Source organism: Opisthocomus hoazin, chromosome 2 (genome assembly GCF_030867145.1).
Source record: "Opisthocomus hoazin isolate bOpiHoa1 chromosome 2, bOpiHoa1.hap1, whole genome shotgun sequence".
NCBI classification, from domain to species: Eukaryota; Metazoa; Chordata; class Aves; order Opisthocomiformes; family Opisthocomidae; genus Opisthocomus; species Opisthocomus hoazin.
The window spans coordinates 132438121-132459312 of record NC_134415.1 but is presented as its reverse complement, the minus strand read 5'-3'; the positions used below and the strand labels follow the sequence as shown (position 1 = coordinate 132459312).

The following is a 21192-nucleotide window of genomic DNA, read 5'->3' as shown; positions in this document are numbered from 1 at the left end:
CGGCCACGGAGCGCGGGAGCCACCGCGGACAGCGCTGCACTGAGGCCCCTCGGCCCGCCCGCGCGGGGCCTGCACCGCTTCCCGGCTGCGGGCACTCTCCCGGCGGGAGAGAGCTCAGCGCCCGTGGAGCCATCCCGACACCAGCGCTCACGCAGAAGTATTTGCGATCTTACCAGCTCTGTTTTTAATACCGCAAAGCCAGGGGAGAGCGCGAACGCAGTCCCCCACTACCACAAATTATGCAGTCGAGTTTCCCGCATTTGGGGAAATCGCAGGGGTCAGCACACCCGGAGTGCAAGGGATGAGCCTCGCCCTGGGAAAACCACCTGCCTGATCATGGTGTCTCCCCTGCCAGGTAAGTATGCCCCCACCTCCGCACCCACCGCTCCCCACCCACCGCCGCAAACACACAACACGCGGACACCCCGACACCGCACCCGGCACCCACACGTCCGCACGCCGCCTCCTCCGCACCACGCTCGGCTGCCGCTCGCGCCCACGCACCGCCCGCACCACGCCTGCGGCCGGCGTGGTCCCCGCGAGAGGGTGTCCCGTCGTGCCTGGCGGTGTCTCATCTGCATGGCCCCGCCCCGGCCTCGCTGACCCCGCCCCTGTGGGCTCGGAGCGGCTCTGCCGGCAGCTGCGCGATCTGCATGGCCCCGCCCCTTCCTCATGGCCCCGCCCCTGCCCCGCACGCACCGCACCGCCCGGCCAGAGTGAAGCGGGGACCCGCAGCCGCTCACCGGGGAGCGGGGCCGGCGGGACCCGGGGCCGGGCTGCGGGCAGCTCCCGCGGCCGGGGCCAGGCAGAGGGCCGCGGGGCAGGAGCTCACGGCCGCGCTGCCCGCGGGGCTCTGCCTGCTGCCCTGCCGCAGGGCCTCAGCTCGGCCCGGGCCGGGAGCTCCTCTGCCCGGGCCACAAGCCTGCCGAGCCCCGGGTCGGGCTCTGGGGTCACGGGGAACCCCGCTCCTCCCGCAGCAGCCGCTCTGCGAATGGAACCTGCCGAGGCCCGGGCCGGGGCCGGCACCCGGCGTGTCACTGGGGAGGCCTGGCCGGGCCCAGCCAGTGCTCCCTGGGTCACGGCCCCGCCGCCCCGCCGAGGCGTGCAGCCTCTCACTGGCTGGCTCTGGGCGCCGGGAGTCGGGGCTGATACTCGTAAATGTGAAATTTCCACTTCCCAGAGTGATTGCAATTAAACTAAAGTAGACCCTTGCTGCATTGAGCAGACAGGAAAGCTCTGAGAGGCTCCTCAATAATTCTACCCCAGACAGCTCGGCCTTGGGAGGGCAGAGCTCCAAGCTACAGAGAGAAAGAGGCACCAGGAGGGCAATGAGAGCAGAGCAAAACAGCCTGGAAGGACACGGTGAACTGATCTTAGAACTGGGTCTGCGCAGAAACAAAGGTCAGCCAGCGGGCACTGTGACGAGGAGTGTAAGCCTTCGTCTTAGGACCCCCAAAGACCACCCAAGGACGCTAACAGGCGTGCGTGAAAGACATTAACATAATGCCAAATAGTTCTTGGGAAAGCCGTGAATATGCTAAGCGTGTCTCGGAAATGTCATGAATATGCACACTGTGATCGTATTTAACCTGAAATGACGGGTGTTTGGGGCACGCGTTTGGAGGAGAGATCCCCGTGTGCCCGGCGCCGCAGTGAAGAACGCCTGCTGAGCAGCCCTGACTATTGACTCTGTGGTAAATGAGGTCGTCCCAAACAGGGTTTCAATTAAAGTATCCAATTTATTGGGCGAATGAAGGCAAGCAAACAGCACTGGGTGTGCCGGGAGTCTCTGCACAACCAAGACACACACCGTCCAGTTCCCGTCTCCAGTTTATATATGGTCTGTGGATACATCTTCATAGAGAAGGTTCTGGACTTTACCCATGTGCCCTATGGGCTTCTCTTATGTAACACTATGTAACAACGAAACTGGTTTAAACTGGGAACATAGCATGACAAAATGTTCCAGAACATGTTGGTTTTGTTGATTTTCTGAACCGCCTAACACGTCTCCGTACACCAAGGTGTTCGTCAGGCAACTGTGCAAGACACAGAAACAATGTGTATCACCCGGAGCCCTGCGTTCTTTCAGTCTGTGCTGACACAAGGGCAGGCGAGGCAGAAAATCACATCTGACCACGCTGTCCTGGCTTTCCCATTGACACGGACCCGATGAACGTATCTCTCACTCTTCAGGCCGGCTTTTCACGGCATCGCCCTCCTCTCGGCCCTCGTTTCCCGGCACACTCTGCACCGTTCCTCCGGTCTCCGCCTGCGCCGCGCAGGCCTCACTCCAGCCTCTCCCGCACCGGCTTGCTGCAAGGCAGCGCCAGCTGCGCCCACGCGCACAACCCCCAGCGCTGAGAAACGCGGGGGCTCTCGCGGCACCGCGTGCTCGTGGGCTGCTCCTGCGCGGGCGCCTGCTCCGCGGCGCTGCCGTCAGCGCCCCGACCCCCAGTCCCGGCACTGGGCATTACTGGGCTGTGAACACTTCTGTCCGTGGGCCCTGTAGGCGTCATCGTGTCGGCCCGTCCTGGAGACCAGTGCGAACCAGTAGCACCCAGTGGGGTCCTGCCGGCTGCTGGAGGCCAGCCCGATGCCTGGGGACGCGGGGTCTCTGCCCCGGCTGAGGGAGGTGGCTCCCGCTTTTCCCTCAGCAGGTTCAGCCGGCAGCGGAGCTGAGCTTGTGTCCCTGAGACCGCCGAGACCCCCTGAGACCCCCTGAGACCCCCGGACACCCCTGAGATCCCCGGGCACAGCCCCGAGCATCCCCTGAGAGCCCCGGGCACAGCCCTGAGCACCCCTGAGACCCCCCGGGACCCCCTGAGACCCCGCTGGCGGTCGCGGTCCCTGCGGGCGTCTCGGGTGGGCGGGGCGGGGCCGGGGAGGCGGGGCCTGGGGCGGGGCCATACAGATCGCGCAGCTGCCAGCAGAGCCGCTCCGAGCCCACAGGGGGCGGTGCTTGCGGGTCCGGGGCGGGGCCATGCAGATGAGGCGCCGCCAGGCACGACGGGACACCCTCTCGCGGGGACCACGCCGGCCGCGGGCGTGGTGCGGGTGGTGCGTGGGCGCGGGCGGCAGCCGAGCGTGGTGCGGAGGAGGCGGCGTGCGGGCGTGTGGGTGTCGGGTGCGGTGTCGGGGGTGTCCGCGTGTTGTGTGTTTGTGGCGGTGGGTGGGGAGCGGTGGGTGCGGAGGTGAGGGCATACTTACCTGGCAGGGGAGACACCATGATCAGGCAGGTGGTTTTCCCAGGGCGAGGCTCATCCCTTGCACTCCGGGTGTGCTGACCCCTGCGATTTCCCCAAATGCGGGAAACTCGACTGCATAATTTGTGGTAGTGGGGGACTGCGTTCGCGCTCTCCCCTGGCTTGTTGGTACTAAAAGTAGATTAAAGTCCTGTAAGAGATGATGGAACGTATTAGTATTAGTGTGTTATACACGCTCTGTGAGAGCCCGTCCCCTCGCTGTGGGTATCCCGCGGACCCTCCCACCCGCTGTATCCGCACTGTCCTTTCCGCGCGCCTCTTGTTCACGCGTGCTGTCGCGCGTGGCCGGCGGGTTCCCTCCCTTCCCGTCGAAACGCGCCTCCCCGCGCCTCGCTGATGACGTCCCCGCCGTGACGCCATCCCCCCGCGCCCACCGCCGCTCTTCCGCATCCGGTTCGGCGCTGGCGGCGCGGCCCGCGGTGGAGGCTGCTCCGGGAGCCGGTCGGGACCCGCCCGGATGGCGACCACCACCGCCCGCGGGCCGCGCTGCCGGGAGCCGACCCGCCGGGGCCGCTCGGGACGGGGATCGGCTCCTCCCGGCCGAAGCCGGGTGCGGGAGGGCGAGTCCCGGCCGCTCCGTACGTACCGGGGCCCGCTGCTGAGCGGGGGGGGGGGGCACCGCATCGTACCCCGGGGAGAGGGTAGGGAGCTCCGGGCTGGTGCAGACGGAGAGGAGCCGGGGCCGCCATGTCCCGGTGCTGCATGTGCTCCCCGGCGCTGACAGCTCCTGTTGGTTTTTTATTCGGGCAGGGGATGTGTCGCCGCTCGGGGGTCCGGAAGCTTTGGACCAGGCGGAGGAACGAGCAGAAACCGCCAAGGCCCGGAAAGCAGCTGCCCGCCACCGGAAAGCCAAAGGGAGCCCTTGCGATGCAACCTGCCCAGCCGCGGCGGAGACCGAGGGGCGCGGCGAGCCCTCGGGGACCCCGGAGAACGGGTCCGTGCCCCTCGCGAAGGCACCCAGGAAGCGCGGGCGGAAGCCCAAGGCGGAGATGCTGCTGCTGAAGCTGTCTCAGGACCTGGAGTGCCCGGCCCCGGAGCCCATCTGCGTGCAGAAGATGCTGGGGAGCGGCGAGGCGGCAGAAGCCCTGGACCCCCCCCGCGGCGGGCGTCCCAAGAGGCGGGCAGCCAAAGTGTGAGGATGGGGGGGCCGGGGGGGGCCGCAGGGAGCGTGGAAGGGCAGGCAGACGCCGCTCTCAAAGCAGTTCCTCCAGACCTCTGCCTTGCCTGAGGGGTCTCGGTGTCTTTCCTGAGGGACTTGGTCCCACATCAGTGGGACAAGCTGGTTCCCCGCGGAGCGATGTTTTCCCGCTTTAGGAGAACGTGTTTGGACCCAGGCGCTCGGCGGCGTGGGGAGCAGCGGGGGCTGTAGGCGAGCTGGCATGCAGCGGGTGTTTGGCAGCAGTCTGCGGTGGGAAGAGGTTTCCTCTGTTCCTGGCAAAGCCAGGCGGAGCCCTGTCTGGCAGGGAGCAGAGCGAGCTGTGCGAGCCGCGCTGCGTGCGGGAGTCCCTGGGGGAAGCCTCTGAAAGCCGCTTGAGCAGTGCCAGTGCTCTCCGAGCCCCGGGTTTGTGGGGGCCGAGCGGCGGGGCGGCAGCGCCCCGGTCCCCTCGCTCTGCTGCGTGAGGGAGGGTGCGGCTCGCAGCGGGGGGGCCCGGCGTGGGAGCTCCTTTTGCTGAGGGTGCTGGCAGGGAGATCTCTGGCTTTCCCACGTTCTGGCTGGCAAAGGGCCGCGCGCTGCTCTGCCTGCTGAGCCCGTTCCCCTGCCTGAGCTGGGGGCCGGCATTCCCAGGGGGCCGGGGTGCTGCCCGTCTGAGCGGCCGGTCTGCAGGCTGGCAGCGCATCCAGACGGGCTCTGCCGCAGCCTGGCCAGGCAGGGCTGGAGCGAGCTGTTTGCCCAGAGCACGAGCTGGAGAGGAGCGTCCGCCTGGTCCTGGAGGGAGGGCTGTCTGGTCCCTGCGCCGCCCCGCTGCTCACCTCCGGGCAATGCCTTTGGTGTCCCAGGGCTTTGCTGTACCTGCAGGAGCTGGCAGACGAGCTGACGGTGTACCAGCCCCCGGCTCCTACCGAGGGTGCCCAGGAGCCGGAGCTCGAGCATAATCAGAAGAAGCGTCGGAGCCGGAGGAGGAAGGAGGAGGAAACAGATAGTGATGATCCTGCGCGAGACGCTGACTTCGTGCCCTCAAAGGAGGTGTTGCTGGAGGCGGAGGAGGAGGAGGGGAGCGACGCACCGCTCAGTGAGGGGTTGGAGACGGAGCTGGAGGCACTCCGAGGACACAGTGGGAAGACGTCGTCTGCAGGCGTAAGGGCAGGGCCTGTGCCTTGGCCGCTTCTGATCTTTGGCCCAGCAGGAACAACACAAAGCGTCGGAGCTGTCACGCGTTGTCCCCACCCCCGGCTGTCAGGGGCAGAACAGCCCTGAAGCGGGACTCGGCCGGGGATGCTGTGGCTCCAGGCGTGAGCTCTTTGGGCTCAGCCGCGGGCAGAGGCAGCTCCAAGTGAGGGGGGGGGGGCAGGGGGACAGGTACTCCCAGGAGGTGTCTGGGGGTCTTGCGTTCCTGGTGAAGCTGGTGGGAGGTGAAGGCAGGGTCGCGGAGGCTGTCCTGTAGCTGGTGGGAGTCCCCAGAAGGGCACTTTGTGTCTAGCCCAGCATGACACGGTCTCGGTGGCCGCCGCGGTTGAAGGACAGCTCTGTGCTCGTGGGCTGCGTCAGTGCCATTTCGGACGGGCAGGTCCCCCCGGGGCCCGCGGGGACATTTGGGCAGGCAGAGGCAGCCCGCGCTGGGCCCTTCGGCCAGGTCCTGCCCTGAGTCTGCTCTTGTGCCCAGAGATCCAAGCCCCAGTGCCGAGGCCTCGCTCCCAACGGCTTCCACAACTCCATCATGGCCCCAGTGGAGAAGTGCTCCAGCCTCACCTGCAGCCTGTGAGTGGGGGCTGGGGGTTGCTGGGGGGCTCGGGGTGGGCTATGGGGAGCGGTGGCTTTGGTGCCCCCAGGACCGCCACTGTCGCAGGTGTGAGGGGAAGGGAGCGCGCGCCATCGGGAGCACCGGTGTTCTGCTGGCAGCCGCTGGGGATGGGGCTGGGGGCTGTGGGGGGTGTGGAGGAGGGCAGGGACTGAGACCCCTCAGCGGGGGGGGCTGCCCGTGCTGCTGGCGGGGTGCAGGGGGCTGCCCGTGCTGTGGGTGGAGGTGGGGGGGGGGGTTGTGCCCGTGCTGCGGGCGGGGTGCGGGGGGCTGCCCGTGCTGCCGGCGGGGTGCGGGGGGCTGCCCGTGCTGCGGGTGGGGTGCAGGGGGCTGCCCGTGCTGCGGGTGGGATGTGGGTGGGGGGTTGTGCCTGTGCTGCCGGCGGGGTGCGGGGGGCTGCCCGTGCTGCGGGTGGGATGCGGGGGGCTGCCCGTGCTGCCGGCCGGGCCTGGCCCGGGCGCGGGGCTGCCGCTGAGGTCTGGCGCGTCCGCTGCAGGCGGGATCAGAAGCACTCGCAGTGGGAGTTTCCCAGCTGGATCCCGCTGGCACACAAGTGGACGTGTCTCTCCGAAAGGTACCGCTGGAGCAGCGTGGGGAGGGGGGGGTGCGCGGCGCCGGTGCTGCCCGCGCTCGGTCCCGGCAGCGTTCGGGGCGGGAGGTTGGGTGGCCCCGGCCGTCGGGGCTGGGGCAGAAGCGGGGCACAGTGGGTGCTGTGCTCCCCGTCCCTGGGGCGGGAGCAGGGGTGGGACCAGGAGGGGGCTTTGTTGTCACGGGCGCTGGGGGTCTCGTGGGCTTGGCCGTGGAGTCTTGGTACCCCGGGGGTGGCCAGCAGCGGGGCACGCCAGGCCATGCAGCCGGGACGGGTGCTGGGGCATGGTCCTGTGCCTGGTGAGGCGCAGGGGTGGAGAGATGTCCTCTCACCTTCCTCCGCCTCCCCAGCGAAGCTGCCCCGTACCTGCCGGCGGCAGAGAAGTCTCCGCTCTTCTCCATCCAGCGGGAGGGCATCGAAGACGACGGCGTCTTGTACAGGGTGAACAGGTCCGTGACGGGCTGCTGCGCGGCACGGCTGGGTGCTGGCTGTTGGCCCGTGCCGCGTGCCTCGGTGTCCCCCGGTGTCCCTCGGTGTCCCCCGGCCCCGTGACGGGGCTCGGCCAGTGTGTTCCCACCCCGCTGCGGCCCTGCTCCGTCCCCGAGCCCTCACCGGGCTCCGCGCCAGCAGGTTCAGCTCCCTGCAGCCCCACGAGGAGCGCCGGGACGTGTCCTTCTTCGTGGGCGGCCCGGTGTGGGCGATGGAGTGGTGCCCGTCCCCGGACGGCTCGGCGGCCTCGCAGTACATCGCTGTCTACTGCCACGGGAGCATGGACGAGACGCACAGCGTGGCCGGGCTCCACGGGGGTCCCGCGCTCCTCCAGCTCTGGGGCCTGGGCGCGCTGCAGCCGGAGCAGGGGTGAGTGCCGGGGCCAGCGCCGCCGTCCCGCTCGTCGCTCCGTGGCTGGGGGGGCGGTGGGGTTTGTCCTCTCGCAGAGCCACCGGCCGCACCCGGAGGCCCACGGGGCTGTGCTGGTAGCCAGCTTCGCTGCTGGTGTGTGCTGGAGCTGCTGGTGTGTGCTGGAGCTGCTGGTCCATACTGGAGCTGCTGGTGTGTGCTGGAGCTGCTGGACTCCAGCTCCCGCACTCCTCACGGCTCGACCCGTGCCCGCAGCTCTGCCGACAAAGCCAGGCTGGCCTACGCCATCGCCGCCGACCACGGCTGTGTCTGGGACATGAAGTTCTGCCCGAGCGGCGCCTGGGAGCCCCCCACCGCTGCCAGGAAGGTGGGTGTGCTGCCGGGGGGGCCGCGGCCCCGCGCCCGCCTGGGCTCCCCTGGGGCTCCCCAGTCCCCGCGCTGGCCGCAGCCTTGGGGCTGAGCCGGCTGCCGTTCTGCAGCTCCCGCAGATGAGCCGGCTGGGGCTGCTGGCCGTGGCCTTCTCGGATGGGAAGGTGCTGCTCTACGCCCTCCCGCACCCCGGGGCCCTGCACCGCTCCCAGAGAACCCAGGTAAAAGGTAGGAAAAGCCGCGCCGCCGGGCAGGGGCGTCCCGGCCCTCGTCCCACCGCGCCGGGGTGGGCGGCGAGGGAGCCCTGGGGCTGGGGTCCCCGTGCCTGCGCGGGAGGGACCCTGCTGTGCCACGGCGCCGCGGGGCTGACCCGCTCACCGGGCCCAGGCCAGTGCCGCCCGGCCGGGAGCTGCGTCTGGCGCGGCAGCGAGCCCCGGGTGCTGCCCCGGGCTGGCCGCTGGCACCGCGCAGCACGGCCGGGAGGGCGGCGAGGCTGCTGCGGGTGTCGGGGCGCGGCTGGCGTGGGTGGGCTGCGTCAGGGCGCGGTGCGGGGGTATGGCTCCGGGCAGCCCTGCCTGGGGGGCTCTCGGCAGCCTTGCTGCGGCTGGAGCGGGGCTGCGGGGCGAGGCGTTCCCGAGCCGTCCCCCCCGCCACGCTCACTGCGGGGAGCGCGTCCTGCTGCGGCGGCTGCTGGTTGCAGCCCGCACCGGGCTGCTTGTCGTAGCGGGGGCCTGGGGCTCTGCGCACTCGGCTGGCTGGGGCTAATGGTGCTCGTAATGGTCCCGTCTGCTGGGTGACGGCGAGATTGATGACCTGCGCGTGCCGCTCCTGGCCGCTCAGCCGTGGCCGGCAGACAGCGCGTCCGTGGCTGGCGGCGGGGAATGGGTCCCTGCGCCCGCGGGTGGCTGCCGGCCCCGTCCGCACGCCCCGCTGCCGCCTGCACCGGCCCCGCGCCGTTCGCTGGCGCTGCCTCTCCCGGCCCCCTCCCCGAGCGCCGGCGCCGGGTGGTTTGTGCCGGCTGCCGCAGACCCCACGTGGGGAGCTTGCGGCAGGCGCCGATCCCTCCCCAGCCCGCAAGGCTCCTGCGGACGGGCCGGTGCTGCCGCGTCGCGTCGCGTCAGCCCGGCTGCGGCTGCGTGGCCTGGCCCTGCGCCCCGCAGCGGGGCTGGGGGTGCCGGTCTGCAGCCGCGGGATCGGCGCCAGGCTGCGGCGTGCCGGGGCCGTGCCGGGAGCTCCCGGGCCAGCGTGGCCGTGCTGGCCTCCCCGGGGGTCCCCGTGCCCACGCCGGGTGTCGAGCCCGGGGCTGCTCTCTGTGCCGTGCCCCAGAGGATGCGTGGCTCCTCCGTATCTGTGCGCGCCGACACCTCCGCGGTGCAGAGCTGCGTGTCCGGTGCTCGCGGTGCCTGAGGACAGCCCCACGCAGGGGACGGGGCCGCTGTGCCCCGGGACCTGCGGGATGGGGCCCGGCAGCACTTCTGTCGCAGGGGAGAGTCTCCAGCGGACAGAGCTGGTGTGTGGGGGTCCTGGGGACCCCTCGTCCGCAGCCCCTTGGGCGCAGGGGTCTCGGTGCACCCTGCCCTCTCCGGGAGCGGCTGCCCGGGCTGCTCCAGACCCCGTCGCTGGCTGCCCCGGCCGGCTTGGCCGCCTTTGCCCAGCAGACCAGTCTGTGGCACACGGCTGCTCCTTTCCTCCCCGGGGCGGTCACGGTCCAGTCTGGCCCCTCTGTGTCACCAGGTCCCCTTGAGCCTGGTGACAGCAGCTTCCACCAAGGCAGTCAGCCGGTCGTGGTGGGGTGGAGCCCAGGGGGGTGGGGGGTGCCAGCCCTGCCCCGTCTGCTGCGGCGCCTTTCGGGGTGCTGCTTCCCCCGGCGCAGGCGGGTCCGGCTCCTGGAGGTCCTGCCACTGCGGGCTCTGGGATTGCTGCTCCCCGCGCTCTGTTTTCTGCCCTGCGCGTGCTGCCGGCAGTTCGTCAGCGGCGGTGGGGACGCTGCTCCAAACGGGCGGCAGAACAGGGACTGGGAGCCCCGGCCAGGGCCGCGGGGAGCACGGAGCCAGGCTGTGAGCTGCCGAGCAGCTCCCGCCGTGGGGAGCTCCTGGGAGAGCCGGTCCTGTCCTCACCCTCCTCTGCTCTCTTCCAGATGGGCCCTTCCACAAGCACGTTATCTGCAAGGTCAGTGTCCTCCGCCGCTGCGGTCCCGCGTCGGGGTGGCACCCAGCGAGCCTCCTGGCTGGTGGGGAGGGGGTCGGGACGCCTGCAGAGCCCCCCAGCCCCAGCCTGCTTGGGCTGGCAGAGTGGAGCCGAGCTCCCAGGCCCGGGTGTCCCCAGCTCCCGGGCCACATGCGGCACCGGCGTGGGGCTGTGACCGACGCCTGTCCTTCGCCTCCAGGTGCAGTGCGTTGCCACGCTCCAGATGGGCTCTGTCCAGGCGGGGAACGCGTCCGAGTGCGGCCAGTGCTTCAGCCTCTCCTGGATGCCCTCCAAGCCCCATCATTACCTCGCAGCTGGTTTTTATGATGGTGAGTCCACCTCCTGCACGCGCGGGGCCCGCATCCCGCAGCAGAGCCTCCGCGCGGCAGGCGAGACACCTGCGGAGCTGCGTGCTCCTTCGGCCTCGCGCCGGGGCAGGGATGGGGCCACCCGGGATGTGGCACCAGGGCGGCATCGGGGTGAGCAGCAGAAGGCAGCGGGCACCGTGCAGGAACCTCTGCTGTCACTGGGACAAGGGGACGGCTTACGGCGGGGTGGCTGTAGGCACCCTCGCATGCCTGTCGGCTCCGGGACGTGGCTCTGGCTTAGTCCACCTCCGTCTGACTTGCCTGGCTGCACTTTTGTGTCTGGCTTCAGGCATCCGCAGCTCGGTGCTGTGCTGCCGGGACCGGCCGTACCCGAGCCATCCTGTCCCATCGAAGAGGGCTGCCCTGTCCCCGGCCACTGCACCTGGCAGCTCCCGCAGCCCCTGCCCGTCCCCCAGCCCCACGCCGCCTCGGCTCCCGTGCTGCCGCGTGGGGCATCCTCTGCAGCCCTGGCACCGCTGCGCCCGGCACTGGCGCGGTCACAGGCGGCTGCTGTGGCAGCTCCCGATGCGCCCGGGTCTCGTCCCGCAGGCAACGTGGCCATCTGGAACCTGCTCACCAAGTCCCTGCTGCAGTGCGTGCACCAGCCCGATGGCTCCCTCAAGCTCTACCCTTTCCGGTGCTTTCTTGCCCACGACCACGTGGTCCGGAGCATCGAGTGGTGCAAGGCCGACAGGTGAGGGCACGGCAGCCGGCGCTGGTGCGGGCGCTGCCGGGCGAGCGGGCTCGCTCCTGCGCACGAGGCTCCCGTGCTGAGATGGGCTCGAGAGGACTTGGTGCTGTGGACACTTGGCCCTCTGCGGCACCGAAGAGGTCGGGCTGGGCTTTCCGGGACGAGGGGGTTGAGCCCCTGCGTGTGGGAGCAGCGCTGCGCAGCGGGACCAGGGGCGCAGCTCTGCGCTGGGCTCTCAGCGCTGCCTTTCTCCGGTTCTCAGCAACTTCCTGGTCACGGCAGGGAGCGACCGCAAGATCAAGTTCTGGGACCTGCGGCGGCTCTACGAGCCCATCAACAGCATCAAGCGGTTCCTCAGCACGGAGGTGGCCTGGCTGCTGCCCTACAACGGGGTGACCGTGGCCCAGGACAACTGCTACGCCTCGTGAGTGCCGGGGTGTGCCGGTGCCCGCTCCGTGCCCGGGGCCCAGCCTGCTGCTGGGCTCTGGTCTCGTCTCCCGGGGGCCCCCCTGGTCTGTCCCTCCCGGGGGGTGTCCGACTGTGCTGTGGCGAGGGCAGGCTCTGCTCCTGCTGGGTCGCGCCGCGGCTCCGTGGTGTTGGGGACGCCGTCCTGCGGCGCAGGCGAGGCGGGCATGGGGAAGGATGGGGCTGCTGAGCTGGGCTGGGCAGCAGGGCTCCTGCGTGGCCCCAGACTGACAGGAGGGTTCTGGACCCTTGGTATGTCCTCAGGCTCCAGGAGCTGCCCCGAGCTGCCGTGTGATGTTGTGACATGCCGCTAGAGCAGGGACAGCCCCCCTCCGTCCGCCAGCGTCGGGGGGGGGTGGGCTGCTGCCTGGCTCTTGCTGTCTCGGGGTGCAGCGTGGAGCCCCGTCCTCATCCGTCCCCTTTCTGTTGCAGTTACGGTCTCTGTGGGATCCACTACATCGACGCCGGGTACTTGGGCTTCAAGGCTTATTTCGTGGCCCCTCGCAAGGGGACTGTGTGGGTAAGAGGCTGGCGCGGGGCCGTTCTGTCCCGGGGGCCGTGCTGGAGGGGCGATGCCGCCCGGCACTGGGAGTCCCCGCTCTCGGGGTCCCCCTCGGGCAAGGGGCCGCGGCGGCCGGCCGAGGTGGTGTCCCTGCCGGTGTCCAGGCTCGCCGCGCTTCCGAGCCCGTCCCTCCCCGGGCTCGGGGGGTGGTGCGCAGGGTGTGGTGTCTGGTGCTGCTGCTCGGGCCGGGGTGCTGGGGAGCCCGCTGGGACCCCGTGCCCCAGGGCCGTCTGTTCCTGCAGAGCATCTCCGGCTCGGACTGGCTGAACACGGTGGCTGCGGGAGACATCACGGGCGAGCTGGTGGCTGCGGTGCTGCCCGACCTGGCCGTCAACCCCCTCAACGTCAAGCGGTCCTCGGACCGCAGATTTGTAAGAGGCCGTCGCGCTCAGCAGGGCCGGTCCGCGGCGCGCGCGGGGCTGGGCAGGGGGGTTGTGTTCCCGGGTCGCTGGGAGAGCATCCCGAGCCGTCCTCGGGGCATCTGCTGCCCCACACGTCCGTGTGTCGTGTGTGTCATGTGTGTCATGCATGTCGTGTGTCCTGCGTGTCGCGTGCCCTTCCCACCCGGGCAGGGGCTGCGTGGCGGGGAAGCGCGGTGGCAGCAGCCTTGACCCTGGGGCCAGGACTGTTGGGGTTGGGCTGTGCGTGGGGCAGGCCTGGCCGCGTGTCCCCGGCCCTGATGGTGGCACGGCCTCCCTCTCCCCTGCGAGGAGGCAGGTCAGGGCCCCCAGCCCCACTTGGTGCTCGGCGGTCCCTGCCCTGCCCAGAGCCCTGTCTCGCCCACAGCCGGTCTACAAAGCCGATCTGCTGCCCTGCAGCCCCGCGGGGCCGGAGGACGGCGAGCAGGCGCTGCCGAAGACCAGGCTCTACAGCGAGATGGTGACCAAGAGCTACATCCGATTCCGGGACACGGACCTGGTAGGAGGGTGGGCGGCGAGCCCGGGTGGTCCTGACCCCGGGTGGGACCCGTGGGAGCGGGGCCGGGGCCCGAGGTGTTGCGAGAGCCGCAGGTCGAGGATACGGCACTCAGACATCGTGGCAGCCCCTCACCTCGGCGGATCCCGGGCTGGCCCCCACGCTGCTGGCCGGGGCTGGGGTCCCCAGGGTGGGGAGCCCCCGATGCTCGGTTGCAGGGCGGTGGGGCCATGGCCGTGGCTGTCGGCCCCGGGCAGCGCGATGCGCTCGGTGTCCGGGCTGTGGCAGCAGTCTGGCGTTCCCAGCCCCGGGAGGGAGCCTGGGGGTCACCTGCGCCCCGCTCCCTGCTGTGCCTGGCCATGCTCGGAGGGGTTGGCGTGGGGCACCGGGCCCAGGCTGTGCCCCCAGAGAGGGGAGAGCGTCGGGCTCGGAGCCGCTGGAGTGGCGTGGGATGGTGGGGTGAGGTCTGCCCGGGCTGCCCTTCGCCGTCACTGTCTGGTGGGTGACCCCGAGGGCAGCCCGCGTGCCCCGGCCCCGCAGCGCCCGCCCTGCTGCGCTGCTCGTGCCGCCAGGACCGCTGTGCGTGCCGCCCTCCTTCCCCGGGCACGCGGCTCACGGCGCTGCCGTCGCTTCGCAGCGCAGCTTCAAGAACTTCCCCAGCCGGGAGCCGATGCGCAGGATGCACGCGCAGGAGGCGAAGGCAGAGCTGAGCCTGGACCGCCTGCAGCTGGAGTCCCTGCACAAGGTGAGGACCCCCGCTCCCCACCTGCTGCGCGCCGAGCGCCCGCCGCCCCGGCCCCCTCCCTCCTGACCCCGTTTTCCCCCCGCAGGTGCGCTTCAGCCCCAACCTGGACTCGCAGGGCTGGCTGGTGTCGGGCGGGCAGGCGGGCATCGTGCGGGCGCACTGCCTGGCGGGGCTGGCCTCCGGCGCGGGCTGCCGGCTGCTGCCGGAGCGCCGCGCCCGCTTCAGCTCGCTGTACGGGGACGCGCCGGGCAGCCCCAGCCCGCAGTCCCCACTGCCGGCGGAGTAGCACCGTGGCTTCCTCGTGCTGCCACCACATGTGCTTGGGCCGGGGTCTGGGGGGGCCGTGTGCCCCCCCCAGTGCTTCTCACCCTCCGGACCCCCGCCTCGGGGTAGGGACGGCTGCTCCCAGCCGTCGCCTGAGCGCTCGGGTCACTTGTCCTCGCGCCCGGGGCCCCGAAGGATCCTGCTGCGCTGTTTGGTCCGAGCTGGTGCTGGGAGGGCGGTGGGAGCGGTGCGTCTCCCAGGGGTGAGCTGCGGTCTCGGGGCCGGGGAAGCCCCCGCAGACCCCACGCGCATGGGGCTGTGCTTGCTCTCGCCTCCTGCCCCCCGTCACCGGCTGCCCCCCGTGTGGGTGCAGGGAGCGGGCGGGGGGCCAGCCTTGTCCTGGGCTGGGCGGAGGGGGCCGGCGGCGGTGCCGGGAGCTCTGTACTCGCTCACATTGAGCCTGTGTTTGTGCAGTAAACGTGGTTGGTTTTGTAGAGGCTGGTGCTGGTGCTGGGGCCCCCCGGCCACACTCTGCCCCGCGGGGGCCGCGGCCGCCCCCTCCCCAGTCCCCTCCTGGCTGCCCGCGCCACGGCTGCTGCTCTCCAACAAGTTTATTGGCGGCTGCGGGCTCTGCTGCGCGCTGGGCTCCTCGCACAAAGAGACGGACGGACGGACACCACGGGTGCAACAGACACAGAGTCACAACGTGGGAAGGGGGGGGGGCCGAGGCAGGGCAGGATGTGGCCGGGGCAGGGAGCGGGGCCAGGGACGCCGGTGCTGGGGGCTGAGCTCCGCGCTCGGGCTGCCCGTCCCCCCGCACCCCGGTGGGCGCAGCCGCGGCAGCTCCCCCCAGCCCCCCTGCAGCAGGCCCGGGGCCGTGGGGCAGCCCCTGGCTCTGGGGTCCCCGGCCGGGGCCATCCCCCCCTCCTCGGGCCCCCTCCTGTCCCCTCTGCTGCGGGGGACAGCAGGGCTGCGTGGGGGGACGCGGGGTGCGGCAGGGCCCCCCTCCTCCTTCGGGACTGGTCCCAGCGTGCCTGGGGCTGTGGCAGCCCCTGTCCCCTCCCGGGGCAGCCCCCGTGCTGCGGGGGCCAGGCTGCGTGTCCCCCCCGGGCCCTGCCACCGTCCCACCCCGGGGCTCCGCAGCAGCGGGGCTGGCGCAGCGCAGGGACGGGAGCCCGAGCGCTGCCCCTGCCCCGGCCGTGCACCCCCCGCAGGGTGGGGGGCCGGGGCAAGCCCCGCCGCGGGCGGGGGTCTCAGGCGCCGGGGTCCTGGCAGTGCTGGCAGGCCGCCATCTCCTCCTGGTACCGCTCCACCTGCACCGTGCACGAGGCGATGCCGAACCGGCCCCGCAGCAGGCCCGTGGCTTCCCGCAGCACCGTCCCGGGGTCCGCGCTGGGGTCTGCGGGCGGTGGGGCAGCGCGGCTCAGCCCCCGGTGTGCGGGTGCCCGGCGGGACCCCCGGTCGTGCCGTGGGGGCTGCGCGAGCCGGCCGGGGCACTCACCGACAGCCACGTGCACCGACGCGGCCGGGTGGCTCGGCGTCAGGGCCCAGAGGTGCAGGTCGTGGGCACCCTTCACCCCGCTGACGCCCAGCAGCACCTCCTTCACCGCATCGAACTCGATGCCGCGCGGTGCCCCTGCCAGCAGCGCCGGGTCACGGCAGGGCCGGCCCCGGACCCCGGACCCCAGCCCCACCGGGTCAGGGCGTGGGGTGGGAGCAGCCGGAGGTGGGGTCTTCCCCAGGCTGGGGCCAGGGTTGGGCACCTCTCAGCACGGGGCCAGGGATGGATGGGCTGGGGGGGCTCAGGGGGGCAAGGGCAGGACAGAGGGGTGGGCTGGGTGGTGCCCGGGTGGGGAGCGGAGGTTGCGAGGGGGTGAGCTGCCGTGTGGGGAAGGGGCTGTGGCAGCTGCAGCCCCCAGGAGCTCCTGCACCCCACCAGCCCCCTGCACCCGTGGGCCCGCTGCAGACCTTCCATGAGGACTCTGAAGACGTCCTTGAGGATGGTGAAGGTGGAGCCCAGGACGAAGACCGAGAAGAAGAGGGTGCTGATGGGGTCTGCGATCTTGCACTGGGGCTGCGGAGAGCAGGGGCTGCGTGAGGCTGCGGGGCCGGGGGTGGCAGAGCCGAGCTGGGCACTGAGGCCGGGGGGTGCCAGGGCTCCCGTGCCCCTCGCACCCTCCACGGGGGCCGAGGGGGTTGTTCCCCTGGGCGGCGGGGGGACCCCAGCCTGGGCACCTTGAAGTAGATGATGGTGGCAGCCACGAGGACCCCGACACTCTGCAGCAGGTCCCCCACCACGTGGACGAAGGCTGCGCGGACGCTGGTGCTGCCGGGCAGGGGGGCTCGGCGGGGCAGGCAGCCCCCGGTGCTCTCCAGCCGCTCGTAGCCCCCCGCGCCGTGGCCGTGGCCGGTGGGAGACTGGTGCAGGATGTAGGCCATGCTGGGGAGAGCGGGGCTGGCTCAGCGCCGCGCCGGGCAGGGTGCTGGGGCCTCAACGGCCCCGCCTGAACCCGCACGCGGGCACCGCAGGCACGGGGGGCACGGGCAGGCACACCCGGGCCCAGGAGGGTGAGCGGTGTGGGGCAGAGTCCCGCTGTGGGGCAGGGCTGGAGGCGCAGCAGGGATGGGGCAGCCGCACGTGGGGCCGGGGCACGCGTGGGGCCGGGGCAGGGTCCAGGCAGGGCTGGGGGGTGCTGCTCGGGGGGGCAGGCGACGCGGAGCCAGGGGATTTATGTACGCGGGCTGGAAGCCAGGAGCGGGGGGGGACGGGGAACAGAGGGAGGCAGCGCTTGGGGACACAAGGGCTGGGGATGCCGGGACGGAAGGTGACCTGGGGGCCTGGGCTGGGGGTCTTGGGGCCCCAGGGGCACACGTGGGGCAGGGGCACAGGCTGGGGGCATGGGGGGGGGGTGTGCTGGGACAGAAGGTGACCTGGGGGCCTGGGCTGGGGGTCTTGGGGCCCCAGGGGCACACGTGGGGCAGGGGCACAGGCTGGGGGCGTGCGTGGGGATGCGGGGCCAGGGTGCGCAGCCCCAGGTGGGACGTACACCAGGTTGACGCCGACGGCGCTGGCGGACGTGGCCAGCATGGCTCGCGCCTCAATCTCATAGTCGTTGCTGACGATGCGGGCGGCCGCCAGGTAGACGAGGGCCCCGGTCACCACCCAGATGGAGAGGACGGAGGCCAGTGCGCCCAGCGTCTCTGCGGCACGAGAGCCGTCAGCGCCCGCTCCGGCTGCAGGGGTCCCGTGGGGCCGTGCCCCCCCCGGCTCACCCGAGCGGTGCCAGCCGAAGCTCATGGTCTTGGTGGGTGGGCGGGTGGAGACCCAGAGGGAGAAGAGGCTGACGGACATGCTGCCCACGTCGGTCAGGAGGTGGGCCGCGTCCGTCATGATGGCCAGGCTGCGCGCCAGGTACCCGCCTGCGGGCGCAGGGCAGCTGGCACCGCGTGCCCGGGGCAGCCCCCCGGCCCCCGCCCCACCGTACCTATCACCTCCCCAACCATGAAGACGCAGCAGACGGCGCAGGCGACGCTCAGCTGCCGGCGGGCCCGGAGCCTCCCGGGTGCAGGGCTGGGGGTGAGGGGGCTGCAGTGGCAGCGGGGAGCCGGGGCCGGGGGGGCCGGGGGGTCCTGGGAGCCTGCAAACAGACTGGGGGCGGGGGTCACCGCCAGCTGCACCGGCTCCCGGTGTCCCTGCCCGGCACCCCCGGAGCTCCCGGTAGCTGCCCGGGGGTCCCGCTGGCCGGGGCGGCTGCAGAGCGCCGGTACCGGCACCGTGTGATGCCGGTGGGGGGTGCCCGGGCCGGTCCCGGGGTCCCCGCCGCCCCCGGACCCGCCGCCAGTAACGAAGCCGCTGTCGCACCGGGCTCCGCGGCCGGGCCTCGGGGGGGGGGCACCGGCAGGGAGCGGGGGAGTCGGAGCTGCATCGCCCCATCCCAGCTGCGGGGGCCGAGCGGAGCCCGGGCGGCCGCGGGGGGTGGCGGGGCCGGGGGCAGTGCGGGAGCGGAGCCGGTGCCAGTGGGCTCGGGGTGTCGCGTCTGGGGCCGGGCCGCTGGACGGGGCGCCGGTGCGGAGACGGCAGCGGTGGGAAGCAGGGCGCGGGGGCCGCGGCTCAGGGCGCCGATGCGTGGGGCAGGGTGCGGGAGAGGCGTTGGGCAGTGTGCGGGTGCGGGGAGCCGGCGACCGGGCGGTGCCGGTGCGGGGAGGTGACGGACACCCGAGGGGGGAGCGGGGCTGGCGCGCGGGCGGGATGCGGGCCCGGGGGGGCATGAGTGCTGGTGTCAGGGGCCGGGGGGGCTCGGGGGGACGCGGGAACTGGGCAGTGCTGGAGCTGCCGAGGGCTTGCGGGTCCCGGGGGTGGGGGCTGTGGGAACCGGGGGGGACGCGGGGTGATGGAGACGGCGGGGGCGATGGGGGAGCAGGCGCCGGCAGCGCGGGTGCGGGGGACCGGGGGCTGCAGACGCAGGGGACGATGGTGGCGGCGGTGCGGGGGTGGCCGAGGGGGCAGCGCCGGCGTGAGGGGGTGGCGGTGCCAGGGGTGCCGGGGCGGAGGGAGCTGCCGGGGCGGAGGGGGTGCTGGGGGTGCCGGGGCGATGGGGGTGCCGGTGATGGAGGTGCCGGGGCGGAGGGACGCCGGGCGGAGGGGTGCCGGTGCGGGTGTCAATGGGGTGCCGGGGCTGCGGGGTGCCGGGCGAAGGGATGCCGGGGCTGTGGGGTGCCGGGGTGCCGGACGGAGGGGTGCCGGTGCCATGAGGTGCGGGCGGAGGGATGCCAGGGCGATGGGGTGCCGGGGCGATGGGGTGCCGGGGCTGTGGGGTGCCGGTCGGAGGGTGCCGGGCCGCGGGGTGCCGGGGCTATGGGGTGCCGGGGCTATGGGGTGCCGGGCGGAGGGGTGCCGGGGCTATGGGGTGCCGGGCGGAGGGGCGCCGGGGTTATGGGGTGCCGGGGCATGGGGTGTCGGTCGGAGGGTGCCGGTGCCGGTCGGAGGGGCCCCGGGCCGCGGGTGCCGGTGCCGGCGGTACCTCTTCAGCCGCAGGCTGCCGTCGGCGGGGCCGCCCCGCGGGCTGACCAGGCGCGCGCTCTCGCTGCCGGCCGGGGGCTCCATGCCGGGGGCGAGCAGCTCCGCGGGCACCGGCCGCTGGCCCCGCCCCCTGACGAGGCCACGCCCCCTCCGGGGCCCCGCCCGCTGCCGCAGCACCGCCCACACGGACCCGCGGGCCGGGAAGGGGGTGGAGCCGGGGGTCCAGCCACGCCCCCTTCCCCGCCCCTCTGCCGGGACAGCGGCGAGGCCGGGCGGGGGGAGCGGGCGCGGCCCCCGGGAGCGCGGCCCCGCCGAGACCCCGGCCGAGCGCGGGGGGCGGGGGTGACCGAGCCGAGACTGCGTGGGGCTCGGGGCGCTGCCCCGCAGCCGGGAGCCCGGGCTGTGCCGGGTGCTCTGGTTAACGGGGGCGGCTGCTCGGGTGTGGGGGGGCTGCTCGGGTATGGGGGGGCTGCTCAGGTATGGGGGGGCTGCTCGGGTATGGGGGGGCTGCTCGGGTATGGTGAGGCTGTTTGGGTCCCGGGGGGCTGCTTGGTTGTGTGGGAACTGTGTGTGTAAGGGGGGGCTGCTCTCCTGGGGGGCTGTTTGGGCGAGGGGGGGACAGTTGAGGTGGTGGGGGCCCGCCTCGCCTCTGACCCTGGGGGGGGATGGGACAGCTGGTCCCGGGGGCCGTTTCTGAGCACGTGAGGGAGCAGAAAGTCGTCAGAAGTCGGCAGGGCTCCTCGCGGGGAGGTCGTGCCTGACCAGCCCAGTGACCTCCTGCGGCGGGGTGACGGGCGGTGGGCGAGGGGCAGGCGGTGGGCATCGTCTGCCCAGGCTCCAGCAAGGCTTTTGACATGAAAACCACGCTGGCGTGGCCGAAGGTCCTCCTGGTGAAGCTGTGGAAGTGCGGGCTGTCGGAGCAGGCAGGGAGGTGCACGGAAAACTGGCTGCGTGGCCAGGCCCAGAGAGCGGTGATCAGTGGCACAGTCTGGTTGGAGGCCAGTAACGACCAGTGTACGCCGGGGGTCAATACTGGGTCCAGTCTCCTTTAATGTCTTCGTTAGCGATCTGGAGGACCGGGCAGAGCGCACCCTCAGCAAGTCTGCGGGTGACACCGAGCTGTACGCCAGCGGGTCGTGCTGCTCCGCAGTGCAGAGGGATCTGGACGGGCTGGAGAAATGGGCTGGCAGGAATCACAGAATCACAGAATGTTAGGGGTTGGAAGGGACCTCTGTGGGTCATCTAGTCCAACCCCCCTGCCCAAGCAGGGTCACCTACAGCAGGCTGCACAGGACCTTGTCCAGGCGGGTCTTGAATATCTCCAGAGAAGGAGACTCCACAACCTCCCTGGGCAGCCTGTTCCAGTGCTCCGTCACCCTCAGAGGGAAGAAGTTCTTCCTCATCTTCAGACGGAACTTCCTGGTGAAGCGCAGCGAGGCGAAGGGCGAAGTCCTGCCCTGGGGGAGGAGCAGCCCCGCAGCCCCGGGAGGTGCGGGGGCCGCCCAGCTGGAGAGCAGCTCCACAGGAAAGGCCCCGGGGTCCTGCTGGGCACCGAGGTGGCCCTGAACCAGCAAGGTGCCCTTGCTGCAAAGGAGGCGAACGGCGTCCTGGGCTGCGCTGGGCAAAGCATTGGGAGAGCCCAGCGAGGGCCCCCGGGATGCTGCAGGGCTGGTGCATCTCTGCTGCGGGGAGAGGCTGGGGCTGCTCAGCCGGAGCAGGGACGGCTCCGGGGGATTGAATCCACATCTGCAAACCCCTGCGGGGAGGGAAGGCAGGGGAGGGAGCCAGGCTCTTCCAGTGATGCCTCTCGTGCCAGGACCAGAGTCACAAACTGGACCACAGGAAGTTCCCTCTGAACATCAGGAAACACTTTTCAGCGTGAGGGTGACCGAGCACTGGGACAGGTTGGCCAGGGAGGTGATGGAGTCTCCATCTT

The 21192-nt window shown here is 71.9% G+C and overlaps 2 protein-coding genes, 1 long non-coding RNA gene and 2 other non-coding genes across 10 annotated transcripts; 2 read left to right on the top strand and 3 right to left on the bottom strand.

Annotated features, from left to right (window-relative positions):
* Positions 1-199: 199 nt before the first annotated feature.
* LOC142360670 (U1 spliceosomal RNA) lies at positions 200-363 on the bottom strand. The gene has a single exon (XR_012763283.1). It is a non-coding gene; the product is annotated as a U1 spliceosomal RNA (small nuclear RNA).
* Positions 364-1719: 1356 nt separating this feature from the next.
* Positions 1720-3586, bottom strand: LOC142358903 (uncharacterized). 2 transcript variants are annotated; one of them, XR_012761935.1, is made up of 3 exons: positions 3492-3586; positions 3211-3396; positions 1720-2039 (listed from the first exon to the last, which is right to left on the bottom strand). It is a non-coding gene; the product is annotated as an uncharacterized LOC142358903 (long non-coding RNA). The 2 variants fall into 2 exon arrangements; XR_012761938.1 differs by lacking the exon at positions 1720-2039 and adding an exon at positions 2063-2533.
* Positions 3203-3366, top strand: LOC142360695 (U1 spliceosomal RNA). Its single transcript, XR_012763305.1, has one exon. It is a non-coding gene; the product is annotated as a U1 spliceosomal RNA (small nuclear RNA).
* A 100-nt stretch (positions 3587-3686) lies between the features above and the next one.
* Positions 3687-14717, top strand: GTF3C2 (general transcription factor IIIC subunit 2). 5 transcript variants are annotated; one of them, XM_075415153.1, is made up of 18 exons: positions 3687-3844; positions 4017-4398; positions 5265-5562; positions 6089-6183; positions 6720-6797; positions 7163-7261; positions 7443-7670; positions 7926-8037; positions 8150-8260; positions 10177-10208; positions 10426-10555; positions 11144-11288; positions 11568-11709; positions 12183-12270; positions 12555-12683; positions 13099-13230; positions 13870-13972; positions 14058-14717. In XM_075415153.1, the coding sequence occupies exons 1-18, from the start codon at positions 3724-3726 to the stop codon at positions 14363-14365; spliced, it is 2733 nt and encodes a 910-aa protein (XP_075271268.1). In that variant the 5' UTR covers positions 3687-3723; the 3' UTR covers positions 14366-14717. The 5 variants fall into 5 exon arrangements, with proteins under 5 accessions (XP_075271268.1, XP_075271267.1, XP_075271266.1 ...); XM_075415152.1 differs by having other exon boundaries at positions 8150-8267; positions 13865-13972; XM_075415151.1 differs by having other exon boundaries at positions 8150-8267; positions 11548-11709.
* Positions 14718-14837: 120 nt separating this feature from the next.
* Positions 14838-19388, bottom strand: SLC30A3 (solute carrier family 30 member 3). Its single transcript, XM_075415150.1, has 8 exons — positions 19258-19388; positions 17722-17885; positions 17510-17656; positions 17284-17437; positions 16472-16676; positions 16205-16310; positions 15738-15872; positions 14838-15635 (listed from the first exon to the last, which is right to left on the bottom strand). Exons 1-8 carry the CDS (start codon positions 19338-19340, stop codon positions 15490-15492), a joined length of 1140 nt encoding a protein of 379 aa, XP_075271265.1. The 5' UTR covers positions 19341-19388; the 3' UTR covers positions 14838-15489.
* Positions 19389-21192: the final 1804 nt, after the last annotated feature.